Source organism: Lycorma delicatula, chromosome 1 (assembly GCF_047948215.1).
Source record: "Lycorma delicatula isolate Av1 chromosome 1, ASM4794821v1, whole genome shotgun sequence".
NCBI lineage: Eukaryota > Metazoa > Arthropoda > Insecta > Hemiptera > Fulgoridae > Lycorma > Lycorma delicatula.
In genome coordinates this window covers 295,694,542-295,711,329 of record NC_134455.1, presented here as the reverse complement: position 1 = coordinate 295,711,329, position 16,788 = coordinate 295,694,542, and the positions used below count along the sequence as shown (strand labels likewise).

Below are 16,788 nucleotides of genomic sequence, written 5' to 3'. Positions count from 1 at the left end.
GTAGACAAAAAATTTAATTTCTTATTTTATTCTCAATCCAAAATTAAATTTTAAATCTGACAAACTTATATTATTGTTATTAATTATAAACATCGAAAAAAAGAAAAAGAAGACAAATGGGTGAAACAAGCTTTTCTACATCAAAATTTCTAAAAAAAAGGAAAATAAAAGCTTTTATTAATTAGATAAGTGGATAAGACATTTAAGGAGAAACAATTCCATAAACTGTTAAAATGCAATCATAAACCATTCACCTATGGCAAAGAAAATGTAACATCAATGAACAAATGATTTTTATGGGAAATCTGAACCACTTGATATTTTTTGGATCTTCATATTGATATTTTCTGGATCTGTAGCTAAAGTTCCTGGTAGAGTAAAAATCTGGTACATTTAAGTAAAAATATATCAAGACTTATAAGGTTTTGCTTTTGCTTCTCCTGTGCAACTGCTGTAGGGATAACATTACTTATTGCCATATTAACAAAAGCTTGTATGTCCTCTTGCTGGTAGTCACTTAATGATGACTGCTGATTTAACATGAAAATGCTTTATTTTTGGTTCACATAAGGTAACCACACATGATTTTATCTATAATTTATCCACCTTACTCTTACTAATTGTAAGAGCTTATTATGTATTTATTATTATTATGTTTATTATTATTTATTATGTTCAACACAGTTGAACATAATAAATCATTGCAGTTATGAAGGTAACATAATTTATACATATTAAATTATATTAATCCCTAAGTACAATTATTTAATAAATAAAAAAAATAGCAGTTTAAGAGATGACAATATTATCAATAACTTTTAAACAAAAGTATAAAGCTTATTTTTTAAATCAGCAGCCTGATTTAAAAGATGGTATTCTTCCTTCTTTTCTGTTCTGTGCTAATCTTTTAAATTTTAATATAATTATTACATTCTTCATTGTAAGATAATTATTTCATATATTCCAATCTTTCCCTTTCTCTAAAATCTTTACTTCCTTTAAATCTCTTTAACATCAAATTAACTAAATTTAGATGCTTTAATAAATCTATTAATGCTGATATCTATAGATGCCTATTAATCTAGTTTATCTCTTATTCTGCATGAAATTTCTCTCCACACCTATTTTGTTTTAAGACCACTTCATTTTGTACCTTAATAGTTCACATAATTCCACCCTCTTCCTATACTTTGAAATGTCAAAGTCTGCTATATCCTCATTTGATACTAGCAGACTTCTTTTCTGAACGATAGCTCTCCTTGTTTAACCAATCTGATCTCTAGCTTTCAAATCTATATAAAATAAAACTACATCATATGTATGTAATTCATATTAAAGAAACATTGTTGATAGAATTTTTCAAAAGCACTATTCTTTCTGGTAAGTGTTCTCTTGCCTTTCTAACTGTACTTTGTTTTTAGTATACTTATACTTAGTGGTTTCACTTACACAATAACATATAATATATGCACAAACACTTATTAAAAATATATGGATAATCTTCAATTATCCTTACTTACAATTTGTGAAATACTGAAAATTAAAAAATAAACACATCAAGAGATAAAGTATGTCAAGAAATGGCTAATACTGAAACTGATCCATTTAAGATATACCAATAAAACTTAAGATATACAATGGTCATTTAATATATACCTATGACTACCAACAGAACAAGAAACTGTTTACAAAAAAAAAGTAAAAGTGTTTCAACAAATAAACAAATGATATCTTTGAATAGATGGAATAAAATAGTTAAAAAAATTAATATGTTAAGTGAAGTCTTTGAACAAGAAGAACCCAACAATAATTATGAAAATAAAAAAAATCTCAATCACGAGGGAAAATCTAATAGCTTCATGGATGACTCCATTCTTACATACACAGAAGTAATTAAATTATCATACATAGACAAGAGAGAACCTGCAACAGAAGAAGAAAGGCTATTTTAAAACAAGGGTTCAGAAAAAAGGGATGGTTGAAGGAAAAAATAAATAGAGTTTGACTGTTAGGTGATATCTATTTTAATAATAAAGGTAGGTTCAATAACAATATTAACATTGTATATTGACACCATAACCAAAATTGTTATAGGTGACCTAACATGAGATATACAAGATTATCACAAAACTGGCATAGTTATTCACAAGATAACAAGCACTTCATTGCAGACTTACTAAGGAATTCTGGAATAAAGGGATTTCCTTTAACTTTATTCACTTAATCATAAATGCTGCTCCAAAATAGCTCATTGAAATGCAAAAGATATTCAGATCTACAAGTAACATCTTTCTTCTGCCAACCACAGGAAGTAATTCTATAGTAACATTATTACTCTCAGAAAAACATCATTAAAGAAAATGTGTTACTCAAAAATGGCAGTGAAGACTAAATCTACTTGTCTGAAATTTAGAGATTAGTATTTAGTCAACAGATGAATGTTTAAAAATTGTTTGTTGGGAATTTATTATAATAATGATAAGGTTGATGATGCTAATGATAAAGTAATAATAAATTATCAAAATATTAACAAACTGCATTGAAGTTTATAAGTTTTTGAAATAAAACTACTTAATTTGTTTATTTCAATGGGCTGGATAATCAATAAGTCTCAAGTTCTCATTGATGATATTTCTACAGATATGAGCTCAATGTTTATTTTCTCTGTACAGCACTAAATCATCTGATTTATAATGCACTGAATTTATTTGAAATAGTGAATTCAAATTCAAGCAGGAACTTTTCAGCCTAACTTCTCAAGTAAATCTACAATGTGTATTAGAGTGTGACACACAGTAATTAATCAACAAAGATTTCAGCTGTTCGAACATTTATGATCTAGCAGAGGACATGCATAGAAACTAGAATTCTAACACAAACAATATGTGTAATTATTATACTGGCATAGAAGTATATAAATGACAAGATACCTTAAGTAACTGAAACTGCCTCATGGTCTCTCTTTCTATTTCTTCTGGGGTGTACACTGGTGGTAAATCATGTGAATGATTGGCAGGCTTAACAAGCACAACTGGATCTTCTTCGTCGAACTCATTGCTAAGCACACGGAACTCATTCCATTCATCACCAAGATTCATATTCCATTTTCGACTACGGTCAAGTCTTATTGGACTACCTATGGATCAATAAGAAATATAATTAAATTAGTTTCTTAAAAATATAACGGCAGAATATTTTTCTTATATTTAAATTAGTTTATAGTTACATAGTGATTACACATTACTACAGTGAAATAAACCACATACTTAGTAAGTTAAGTTTAAATCTTCATACATTCATAGGCATTTCAATATTTATTTGAAGTCTACTTGTTATTTTTATGAAGTCTATCTTGTTATTTCATAATTTCTTATTTAATAACTCACAAAATAATTTTATGCAATTAGATACTGCACTGTGAATTAGATACTACAATTAGAGACTTTTATTCCTGTTTAGCCTTCGGGAATTACCATCAGGTATTACTGCAGAGGATGAATGAGGATTATATGTATGAGTGTAAGAGTAGTAGTCTTGTACAGTCTCAGATCAATCATTTCCAAGATGTGTGATTAATTGAAACCCAACCACCAAAGAACACCATAATCTAGTATCAAACAATATATTACCCACGATCTAGTATTCAAATCCATATAAAAGTAACTATCTTTACTAGGATTTGAACATTGAAACTCATGACTTCAAAATCAGCTGATCTGCCAAGACGTATTCACCACTAGACCAACACAGTGGGTGCAATTAGAGACTATGAATTAGATACTGCTCTTTGTGTAAATTAGGTATTGCACTGTGTATCAATTACATACTGCACTGTGCAACTTTCATTTAAGATTTTAATGAGTTTTATAAATACACAATATCACCTAATGATGTTAATGAATATAAACTAATTCAAACATAAAAGAATATAAATTAATAAATTTCCAAATAATTCAGTACTCTGGCTAAGGATTGGTTGTTGTTCCAGTCTCTGATCCAACTATTGATGCTACTCAACATCAATGCCACAACAATCTTTAATTACTATGACAATGGCATCAATTTAATCTGGAAAAAGAAATCACTCTCACATATAAATAGTTGATCTCCGTAATGGAATAGCAGAATTTCTGTCTTTCTTCATTAAGGTCTTGGAATTGAATCCTGTCAAGGCTTGGCATTTTTTTGAAACTATTAAATTTCTAAATATATTCTCATGAACAAGCCTTGAGCTTATGTAGTGATTTAATAATAAAATAAATTATTCAAACAAAAAATACACATGACCATTCTACAACAGTGGCTCAAATTTTGGAGAGAATTAAATAATATGAAGTATTCAAGACTCACAAATCACAGTCCACTAAAACTACCCAAACAAAAAATCAATGTAAAAAATTTACTTATTTCAAATTACAGTATCAACATTTGTTGGGGTATATCTGCATCTGTATCTGGACCATATACATACCATGCAATTTATAATCTTCCTGTTGCATATACTAATAAAGACCACTGAATTATCCTTTCATTCCTATTCATTTAGCGATGAACAATATGGGCTGTGGGATCAGTCCATATCATTACTAGTTAACAGGATGATCATAAATAATGTATATGGATATGACACAGAAACCAGAATTGACACATTTCTACAAGCAAATGTGCATATGTAGGTACGCATTCAATGTAGATTATACAATGCATTTAGAAAGTTGCTGTTCACTGGAATTATGGAAATGTAATGATGAATCTTTCTTAATTATTAGTTTGTATTTTTATTTCATTATTTTACAGAAATGAATAATGCAATAACTGGAATAGTTTATAAAAGACCTCCTCCAACATCAATACAACACTACACATGCTTCAATTTGTTTTTGAACACTTTAGCCAGCTAAATGACATATTGGAATGTCTTGTACGTATGCTGTTATTGCAGTTTTTAGTTAGTCAATCACACATAGTCTGTTACAATAAACTGCTTGTTTTGCTGCCACCATAGAAAGTAATTTGGGAAAGGCAGTTTGGGTAATTTTCCAAAGACATTTCTTAAAACAATCATTGGTTAGCTAACAGTCCTGTTAGCTGCACATGCTGTGGTGCCATCTTGTTGGAATTAACCAAGAATGATTTCCACTTTTGTTAACTGACTAATGAAGTTTGTTAAAACAGCACAATAATGATCACTATTAACTGTATTTTCAAAAAAAATTGGACCCACATTGTTCTACTCACATCTACCCAAACTCCAATTTTCTCTTCATGTAAAGATTGTTTGTGTAATTCTTGGGAGTTAGTTGTCGACCACAGTCATGTTTTTTTGGATTAATAAATCCTCCCAGATGAAACCATGTTTTATCTAAAAAAAACTATGCCAAGGTTACTTACAGAATTTTGGTGAATAAAATGTTTAAACCATTGACAATATAATTTAACTTTCGGCATGATCTGTCAGGTGTCAGTTTTTGAAAACACATTACTTTATAGGGGAAAAGTTTCAGTTCTTTTCTTACAGCTGTATGTACAGTAGCAAGTCTGATATCTTGCTGTTGTGCTAACTTATGCATTAACTTTGATGGACTTTTGGCCATAGCATTTGAAGTATCAAGCAGTTTCTGTTAGTGTAGTTTAGGTGGTCTTCCACTTCAGTCAGCATCTTCAACAGTGCCTGTTGCCCAAAATTTTTCAATTAGAGTTCAAACTGCATTGTGGGGAGGAACAGGAGTATTTGGAAAGTTTCCAGAAAAATTTTTCTTCACTAAATCAGTATACTTGTCACTTTCACAAAAGACATGTTCAACAAGAAATTTTTTGTGTTAAACATGTCTTTTCTTGTTGCGTTCCTCTACTGAAGAACCATTACGTTTCTTGCAACTATTGATTCCGATAAATGTTCAATCACAACTTAACAACTGACGTCTTGGTTTACTATGAGCAATAACCAATGAACCCACAGGGTAACCAACCTAATGCTGAAAGAAAAGAATGCACCACATAATACTGCACAGCGACTTCCCAAACGCACTGTAGTAAGCATTTTCGACATGTTAAATGTTTGTTATGAATGTATTAAATAATAACACTTCACTTATCCACAGTTAAGAAATGTGACTTCTTCTCCAAATCAAGATCATACAGATATATAAATAATGAAATTACTCATTAATTATTTGATGTTTCACATATATAATGGAAGCATTCCTCATAACTGATAGTAAAATAATAATAATAAAATACTAATTTTGTACATTGATCCACTTCTAGGGCTGCCATAAAGAGAAGTCTGACAACAAAGTCTCAGGATCTCAAGCAAGAATATTTTGAAAAATTTACCTTAGCAAGCTGAAGGTGTCACAAATATCTGAATTTAAAATGAAACAACACAGGTTCTATGTGAAGAATACCATTAGTTTTGTCAGTGATCAAAAATGAAGTCTAAAAGTCTTAAAAATAGAAAAGCTTTAAAGATCTTATGCAAACTGAAATAATGAATTCTATTTCAGGATAGAATAAATGTGTAAAATCAGAACTACACCATAAATGGATAATTATATATAAAAACACAATACTAATCAGTTGTACTAGTATACATGTATATTTAATGAATATGCATACATTTACATTAAATGAAATTCTATTGTTTTTCTGTGAACAATAGTATTAAATAACAATAAAAATTCTATAAAACAATCTGTAAATCAGCACACTTCACTTAATCATGTCAAAGAGCTCATCAACAAGCATACATTGCAATCTAAGGAGCATTAATAAAGTTGTTGGAAAAAAAAAAATTTATTTTCCAAATAATGATCAGATTAATTTTACACAGGAGTAGGAAGAAATTGAAGGAAAGCTGCATTAGTACTGTCAGCATTCTAGAAATTGTAAAACTGACACAAACTTTGTTATTACTGTTGACTTATAGCCAAGGCAAATTAGGGATGAGATAGGAAGTTTTCCTAATTAGGATTTTATTGTTGGAATGGGTCATAAATGGTGTTCTACAACATCCTCTAAAACGACATTAAAAATAATGTTTGGGGCATCATGCCTTATTAAAGCTAAAGGGGCATAAAGCACATTTTTTGCAAATACATAAAAAAAATATTAGCTTCAGTGAAAAATCGAAGTGTGCAAAATTAAATTTTACAAAATTTTCCTTAACTTGAAATGTAGAGTAATATAGTAAAAATTTTCCAAGATTCACCAAAACTCACCAAATAAAAATAAATATTATTATGAAATATTTTCGCTTTTATTCAAAAACTTAAGTCCTAAGAAAAAGGTCTTCATACAAAAAATGGAAAATTTGACACCTATGAAACATGCCACATTACAAATAAATGTATACATCCGTAGAAATCAATATTTATTTATTTTATTCTACCAAATACTAATACACAATTAACACAATATTAAAAGGAATTGCTAACCACCTTTTTCAGTGTAGATGGTTAGTTATGGAGAGCTCATTTTAATTAAGCAGCTTAAACTTCTATTAAAAATATGTGATGATCTTATTTCTTTAATATTTTATAGAAACTGGTTAAAACATTCTAGTCCTAAGAACAATGTTTAAATACAATTAATTAAAAAAAATAATTTTTTATAGATTTTTAGTTTTATGGTGAACACTACTCTTTTTTTAACCAATACAAACTCAATATTTTTATCAAATGGTTTTTTTTTTTTACAAAATAAGTTCAATTAATTTTTAATCCTACCTTCATTTATTAAAATTATTCTGTCTGGATTAGCCACTTTTAATATAATGAAAGCTATTTACCATACTATTTCTTTGAGTAAATTGAGAAAGTACACAAAATGTTGGATTTTGCAAAAGAAGTGAAAAACAAGGTTTTCTTAAAAAAGTTGTCTACTTTGGACCACTTTTGACTAAACTGAACAAAACACTTAAAACACTAAAACAAAACAGTATATATTTATATATAATTAGTAACAGAAAAATACAGGTTTCCACTATTAGTTCCTATGATGGTTGGTAATGAATTTCTGTAGAGCAACAAAAATGCCATGCCTGTTCGGATCTGAAACTATAATTTTTGAATGAAAGGCAGAGACGCTACTATTCAGCCAAGGAGATCAGCAGTTATAAGTCATCTATGATGAAATGCAACAACAAAACCTTAATGTAGTAAAATTGCCAATCTTGCTATTATAATCAGTTAATTTTACTGGACTAATAAATAATATATGGCTCTGAAAGTCGATGGAAACAACTATATTACAAAATATTAATAATTAACACACACTAAGCAGGATTAGCAGATATAAGAAATTTAAAACAAAGATAAGTAATTTTAAACTATTTGTGACTGTTAAATTACCAGAGGGTGAAGGAGATCTAGAATGAAGATATAGCAAATTACAGAATTACCTAATCTATTTATAAAACTTTTCCCATTTCTTGAAGTGTTTTTATTTACTCATTGAGTTTTAATAATTTTGGCTTGTATTCAGCCAGAATATGTTGTAAACAAAGTAAATTGTGCTGTACAAATATTGCTAACTATATTTAATAATTAATTACTTTCCTGGGTCTTACAGCATAAAACAATCTAATAAAGAATAGTAATGGGCCACAATTTTAAGACTCCAGATTTTTATATTTTTCAACATTTTAAGTCCCCTGAGTCCAAAAATGCAAAATAACTATCTAAAAGCAGGTAAACTTCTATATCTAAAGATGTGTGTGTGTGTTCACTTTTAGTTAGTAATCCTAAAACTGCTAAATGTAACATCATAAAACATGAAATTTAGCATCAAGACTACATATATATTAAATTCTATTAATATAAACCAACTAGTACAGAATATTAAGATAAGACATATCTCATATTCTCAGTCATCCAGGATCCCGCAAAAGTACTTTCATGATAAAATTAAGGTAAGATGTGTTTAAAATTAGAGTAAGATATGTTTTATCTCAATATTCTTACTAGTTGGTTTATATTAATATAGTTTAAAATATAATTTAACAGAACAGAGAAATGATATGAATATAGAATATATTAACATTATATATATATATATATATATATATATATATATATATATTAATATAAATGGGGCTTGATGCTAATATTTTTAATGATAATCAAGAAAGGGGTTTGAGGAATTTCTCTTTAAACTAAATTAAGAGGTAAATACAGTTAGGAGAATTGTTCAACCAAGTTGCCAGCTTTTATTATGTATTAATCTTTATTTATCAGTAGATATATACATAACATTATTATTAATTAATAATAAACAGAAATCTCTAATTGAAAACCACCCTAATTAAAAAAAAAAATTTAACACTGAAGATAAAAGTACCTAAGTACGCATTATTAATATTATTCTTACCTGCACTGTATATAAATACTGCTGAAAGAATAAAAGCTATGAGGAAGGGGTACCATGATGGCAGATTCACATGCATAATACACACCCCCAGTAGCCTGCAAACAAAAACATATATTTAATTTGTACAATATTTAACAAATTTGTATTACATTTTTAAATCTAAACAGGAGAAACAATTTTAATTTTGAATAAATACTAATACCATAAATAAAAATCTAATTAGTAAAAACCAAAAATATCAAGTTTTTTTTTATTTTCATTTAAAACTCCAGAACCCATGGGCAATCTAAATAATTTTGTTACCACTATTTTTACTCAAAGGATGGATTTGGGCAAGAATTTATACATAGCTTCATACCTGATAGCTTCACTATCAGGTAAGCGTAAGTTTGTCATATCTTACAACATTTAAACAAAAAAAATTAGTCCATTTTTAAATAATGAACTGTAACAGATACAAGACTTGTGAATGAAATTTACAAAACAGATTGAATTTTAATCTGGTATTTCATTTCCCAAAACTGGGTAGATCAGTTGAAGTAAAAGGGCTTTGCTTCATTTCAATTCATTCATTACAATAACTTATATATAAATGCGAACGTTTGTCTGTTTGTTTGCAAAAGCATCATGCGAGAACCAACTGACAAATTGCATTCAAAGTTTCAGGATACATACATGTTGTTTCAGGGAAGGTTTTAAGCCATAGATTAAGGCCTAGCCCCTTTGGGGATTAAGATATTCATTAAAGAAACAATAATTAATCCTTTTACTTCATTATATTTCTGTCACCATGGCAACAGAAATATAATGATGTAAGATGACTCTTTAATAAGTATCTGTAGAATATTTAATATCATTATATTAAAAATATTTGTATCATAATTACTAAGTAAATATAGTTACTTAATCATAGTTACGGTAATCATAGTTACTTTTTACTCATAATTAAACATTTTTTTTACTACTATTTTAATTTATGCCATTTAATATTTGCAATGGTTACAAATAAATGATATAACATCTTAATAAAATTCAAAGAATAAACTTACTGGTAGTAAACATAGCAATCATATAATTAAATCCTTAACGCATATACTATTAACTTGAAATATTTAAAAAAATTTAATACAATATTATAAATATAATTGTGCACTAGAATTTCTGATGCATGAATGGTTTAAAATTAATCCAAAAATTTTCACATAGGATACAAAACAGATAACTTAAATTTAAATTGCCTAGGATTTGCCAACGACTTAGCTTTATTAGCTAATAGTATCGCAGAAGCCAGAATACAAATAACAAGTATAGAAGAACTTGCAAATAAAATTGGACTTAAAATTTCTTATGCAAAGACTAAAATGATGGCTATAGATCCTTTAGTTATTAATTCTGTGAATATTAATGGAAACAAAGTGGAACTTGTAGAAAAATTTAAATATCTTGGAGAGATCATTACTTGTAATTGAAACGAAAAACAAATTTGGACTGAAAGACTTAAATATTTTAAAGTGCTACAAGTAACCAAAAATACTTACAAAAAAAAATCGCTGTTGATTAACACTAAAATTAGACATTACAAAACTGTGGTTAAACAACCAGTAATTACTTACGTGAGCGAGACTTTACTTAGATTAAATCAGAAAAATAGGACTGAACCTTTGTTTAAAGTTGAATGCAGGATTCTTAGAATCTGCATAAACAAAAAATAAAAACACGAAAATCAGTACAGATTATTGCCTAATAAATTTCCGTACGAAAACTTGGAATCCTTAATTGATACTATGAAAAAGAAGGGAATTTCTTTCTGTGCACACTTGTTAAGATTACTGCAGGATAGGATTATAAGAGAATTATCGATCAATTTTGGTCTTTAAAAAATCCGCCATTATGGATCAAAGAAATTAAAGAAGATATGCAAGAATTAAATTTGACTTACGAAGATTTACTTAATAAATCCGAAAAATTAAAATTTGTTATTAAAGATCCGAATACCAACTTTAAAGTAAGAACTTTTAATTATACAAAAAGGGTTTATTCAGAAGAGGATCGTAAAACAGATCATTAAGAATGACTAAATGTTGGGAGAAAGTAAAAGCTAGGAACTTAAAGGCCAAAAGATCGACAAAAAAGACTTGAATTATTCTGACTAAAGTGGTCCTTTGCGGCCTTAAAAGTAAAAAAAAAATATATATATATATAATTTAATAGTATAATACCAATAAGTTGCCCTGTCTAGACGATAAACATATTTTTAGCATTAACTTTGCATATTTTAATACATATGCTTAGTTGCATGCATACTTCCTATTTTTTAAATCCTCAAGATTTTAGCAAAAAATTTCAAGGAATGAAAATTAAAGCAAATAGAACTGTAAACAATTTTCACAGAAACTTTTCTGAAAGTTTGAAAATGAGGTTTTTTCCTCATGTTTTTTGGTGAATTATGTGCTAAGGATTAATTTTAGTAAAAGTTTCCAGGAGAAAGGAATTAAAGCACATAAATATGTGCTTTAATTCCTTTCTCCCGGAAACAAAAATTGCTTCGAATTTTTTTGAAGCAATTTTTGTACAAAATATTTTTTTAGATATTTGACTTAAGAGATTTTCAAAATTTGTCTGAAAGTAATTAAAGCTTTCATTATTAATATTACTACCATCAGTTATTTTCAAAATTCAAAAAGAAATTAGTTCAACACTTATAATAAAGCAGCTAGTTCCTTTCCAACTTAATCCATATATGATTATATTCATATAATTTTATTTATCATTCATAAAAATTTATTTTCCTAAATAACATACTGTTGATTATTCTCCCCAAAAATAACTGTTACACCAGAAGCATTCATATGACCTTTTTATTATTATTTATGTTGCAGCTAATAATTTTATTAAGTACAAAAAATTCCACAGTACTTATTAAATTCAAGAAATAATTTATGTTATTGTTTGTTTGTTCGTCAAGTAGAAGTTGCATTGAAAGCTGGAGCCGGTTTTTAATACAAATGGTAGGGTACTAGAGCACTGCAAAACCTGAGCTGCAGTCATTCTTGTTGTAATAGTAAAGGCCAGGCTAGGGAGATAGCGTGAAAGTCCGAAGGACGGCAGAGTTAAAAACTCCCACCTACCACAATAAAAATAAATAAATCCCTTCTTTTCAGAACGACCTTGAAACAGCAGCTGGTTCCGTGTCCTCCATATCCTATCAAGGTCAAATGTATGAGTAGTGTACTACGTTTGCCGTATCGTGTCATCGCGCCGCGCAATTCCATAAACCTAGATTTCACCTACTATCGCCCGCCTGCAATTTATTTACTGGTTTTTTTGTCGTCATTCGAACAGGATCAGCCTGCAGCAAACACGAGAGATTCTAATTATCAAAACGATTCCATACCGTGGATCGCTTCCCTTACAATATACATAAAACAACAAAGGTTGTAAGCGGTATTCTAGATTAACCCTTCTCGAGTAGGTTACCACTATTCCGGGTCAATTACGTCGATTTTTATTTATTTATATACAAGTAATTCATACATTGTTTATAATTCGACTATATTTCCAATGTATTAAATAACTTCATTTTCAATTAATTTTCACTTAACACATCGCTAACGTCTTAGTTTGGAAGAAACCTTAGAGAAATATTATCATAAAAAATGTAAAAATAATGCTAAAGGTAATCTTTTTCTTTTGTTACTGATTTTTATTTATTTTAGACAGCTTTCACTGTATTAAAATGGTGTTAAAGCTTTCATTTAATCATTAAATCCGGTTTTGTTAGGTGCAAACTATTATATCAAAATAAAATTAAAAAACAAAAACGAAAACAAAATAACCTCAGGCGGAACGCCCATCTTAATTAATATAAATATTATTGTTGTATAAACGAAATAAATTAAACAAAATAAAATTAAATAGATTAAACGAGATTGAAAATCTTGTCATAATATAGCAAATACATATTCGATTCGTTCATAAATATACGAAAAACATATATCACGAATATTATTCGTCTTGCATATTTTCTGATGAGTAGCAGAACACGTTTCACAATAAACCAAAAAAACAATCGACATTCACTAACGTTTTTCTATTTACTTCTCCAAGCCAATCTCAATACTTAATTTTCAATAAGCACAACTTTTTTGACTTACTGAAACAATCTCCTCACCCACAAAAAACTATTTTGAGATTACAATTTACTGACATCAACACCATATGCACAAGTCACGTAACCGAAATTCAAATTTTTACGTAAAAGAAGTACAGAGATATAATGAGAAACATTTTAAATCCATTAATTTTTTCATTTTTTTAGATATATTCATCAAAGTAAAACTTTAGCACCCTAATCTACACTGATAAATAACTATTAGATCATAACAGAAATCTGTTAAAATTAATACTGATGAGACTGATATATTTGGCATACTTGGAAGAATGAGTGATTATTTGAAGAAAAAAAAACTTGCAAATAAAATCAAAAATAGGCAATGAAAAGTTGAGATAAAATTACTCCCCCGGATACTTTTAGCAAGTATAAAAATCGCTAATTCCGAATTCTCTCTCCGTTAACAGATAAAAAAAAAAAAATAGTTGTTCAATGCCTATATCAAAGTTACAATACTGGGGCATGTCACATCTTTATTTCACATCTACTTTGTGTCAATGAGAATCGAACTCGCTTTGGGAATTTTTGAACGGCTGATTAGCCAGCAATTGGAGATACCATAACTATTGACAATTTCAGGTAGGAATGAATTTTTTTTATGTATTAAAGATGATACGAATAAAAGCTAGGTAACAGAAATAAAATAATCATTAATAAGTCACGGATAAAATTACATTTATAAATAAAAATGTGATTAAAATAGATTGTGCAAGTACAGCCGATGTACAATATTGTAAGAGATTATTAGCCAACGTTTGTCGTTCTACAGCGTAGAATCTACATTGTACTATACGATAAGTATAGTACATATTGATTTTTTTTTCTTTCCTTGATGCTCTCGCCACATAAGCTTTTGAAGATGCGTGGGAGAAGGAATTTTCATTTTTTAGCGTATGAAAAATTCCATGCCTCACCGGCATTCAAACCAGGGACCTCCGGATGAAACACCGAGAAGCTACCACTCCGCCACGAAGTTCGGCAAATGTTAGTATTATGTTTTTTTTTTGCAAAAAAAAAACAACGAAAACGCTTGCAATAGTAAGTCGAGTGTTCACACTGAATATAATGTCTAACTAGAAAATAAGTAAATAAAATTAAAATAAAGCGCGCACACGTACAAACACTTGATTAAATCAATTTTTTAATCACTGTCTTGTGTAATTTTTATTAATAAAAGATAAATTATTGTTTATCCGAATAAATTTTCCATATTTTCCTTTGTATTTTTCCATCAGGTTTTCATAATTAAAATGACCTATTCAGTTAACTAATGAATTATTCTAACTTTTCATTCGTTATTTTTATTTGCGAGAATTTATTTTACGTAAACTAAGAACGATCTACAAAATATATAAGATCCCTTACGATAATATCTATAACTTCATAACATCTTTTCTGTTTTTTTTTTTTTTTTGTAATTAGAAGATTTTAATTTTGCCAATATTTGTACTCTTAAATGTATAAAAATGTAAATTTAAAAAAGTAGTAGATTAAATAAAAGAAATGATAGAGAAAATCTCTTTAAAAAACTGGATAAAAAGTAAAGAAAAAACTGGCAAAGTACTACATGATTTTCCCGATTAATCCGGTCAAATCATACACAACGCAAGTCCTTGCACAGCTTTTTCATTCCAGAACAGGAAAATGCAATTCAAAAGTTATAATAATTAAGTTGACTTATATTTAAAAATTAGAAAAATTGTTTAAAAATATTGATAAAAAAAGTATAAATTTTATGAAAGTAATGAAAACAATTGCTTCTCGTTTTGGGGCCGGAATATATTGTTGGTACCACAGCTTCTTTAATTTTAATAGCCCTTTTAGATTAAGAAAAGAAAATTGTTTTTTAATAATGAAAATTAAAAGAGTTAGACAAAAAAAAATGTATTATATATTTAACAGTGGAGATAGATTTTAAGAAAGGCTTTTCTAAAAATATTCATATATAATTAAGTTTAACAAATTTGCTTTAGTAAAGTTTTTCTAACACCTTTCATAAAGGCGAAAATAAGAAAAAGAAATCCACCGGGTTGGTCTAGCGGTAAACTCGTCGTTGTAAATCAGCTGATATGATTGTCGAAGTTCTCAAGTTCTCAGGTTCGAATCCTAATACAGGTAGTTGCTTTTATTCGGGGTTGAATAGATCGTGGACACCGGTGTTCTTTGGTGGTTGGGTTTCGATTAACCGCACGTCACAGGAATGGTCAAACCTCCGTCACAGGAATGGTTGAACAAACCTGAGTTTGTTCAAGACTACACATTTACCAGTGCAGTTAAATTACAATGAGCCGCTAATTACTATATGAATTGTTGATGCGACTATAAATAAAAGTATTTAAAAGAAAGAAATTTTCAACAACTTATCTGCATTTTAGTTCGGGAGTTGTAATTTTTTAAAAATGTACACATTTCTTGATATGAAGTATACATTTTTTAAACATTTCTGAAAAATATTTAAACCGAAAGTAAACAGAGCAAAAAACCTATCTGAATTTTGAGAGGTGGGGGTTGATTTTTTAAACATTTTTTTAAAATTATTTATATATGCATTGTAAATAATAAACCTGCTTTAATAGATTTTTCTTTAAAATGTCTCTGAAAAAAATCGAAATTGGTTTTTTCGCGATATCCCCCAACCATTTAACGAATTAAAAAGAAAAAATAATCAATATTATCAATGTTCATATATAGAAATACTAGCCGGTCAACCGTCCGGACTGGCCGTCTAGCCAGAGGGCTCTCCTCCTGGACCCCCCTCCCCAGTGAGTTCGTTACCCTCATAGTTGTTATAATAATACTGATAAATAACAATTAAAGCATACAGACTTTACAAATACCTAAAAAAGAAACTAAATTACAAAAGACAAAATAGTTGTAACTATAGTAACTAAAGTACACAGACTTTTGACGAGGCAATCTTCACATCACCCCGAAGGGAACTAGGGCTCGATCTATGGATTAAAACCTTCCCTGGATTAACACGAATGTATCCTAAAAATTTGAAAGCAATCGGTCGGTTAGTTCTCGTTTGATGCTTTTGCAAACGGAAAGACAGAAATCTCCACAAACTTACGGAATTCTGTATAAGATTTTAACCCCTATTTTCTCCAAATCTGGCCGAGATATCAGGCTAAAAGCAGCGCGAAACACATATGTACATACATATGCACATATATATGTATATTTTTTTTTTGTGTAGATAAACTAGTTGCACTCTAAAACGTAAAGATTTGCAAAAAAAAAACATT

At 28.7% G+C, this 16,788-nt stretch overlaps 1 protein-coding gene across 7 annotated transcripts in view; it reads right to left on the bottom strand.

Moving 5' to 3' along the window:
* The window catches only part of LOC142333132 (sphingomyelin phosphodiesterase), a 217,670-nt gene that overhangs the window by 75,480 nt on the left and 125,402 nt on the right, over positions 1–16,788 (bottom strand). For all 7 annotated transcript variants that reach the window (XM_075380071.1, XM_075380078.1, XM_075380063.1 and 4 more), the window contains 2 exons: positions 9,370–9,464; positions 2,931–3,136 (listed from right to left, as the gene is read on the bottom strand). In XM_075380071.1, the coding sequence (XP_075236186.1) occupies positions 2,931–3,136; positions 9,370–9,445 (282 nt within the window). In that variant the 5' untranslated portion in view covers positions 9,446–9,464. The remainder of the gene's footprint in view (positions 1–2,930; positions 3,137–9,369; positions 9,465–16,788) is intronic.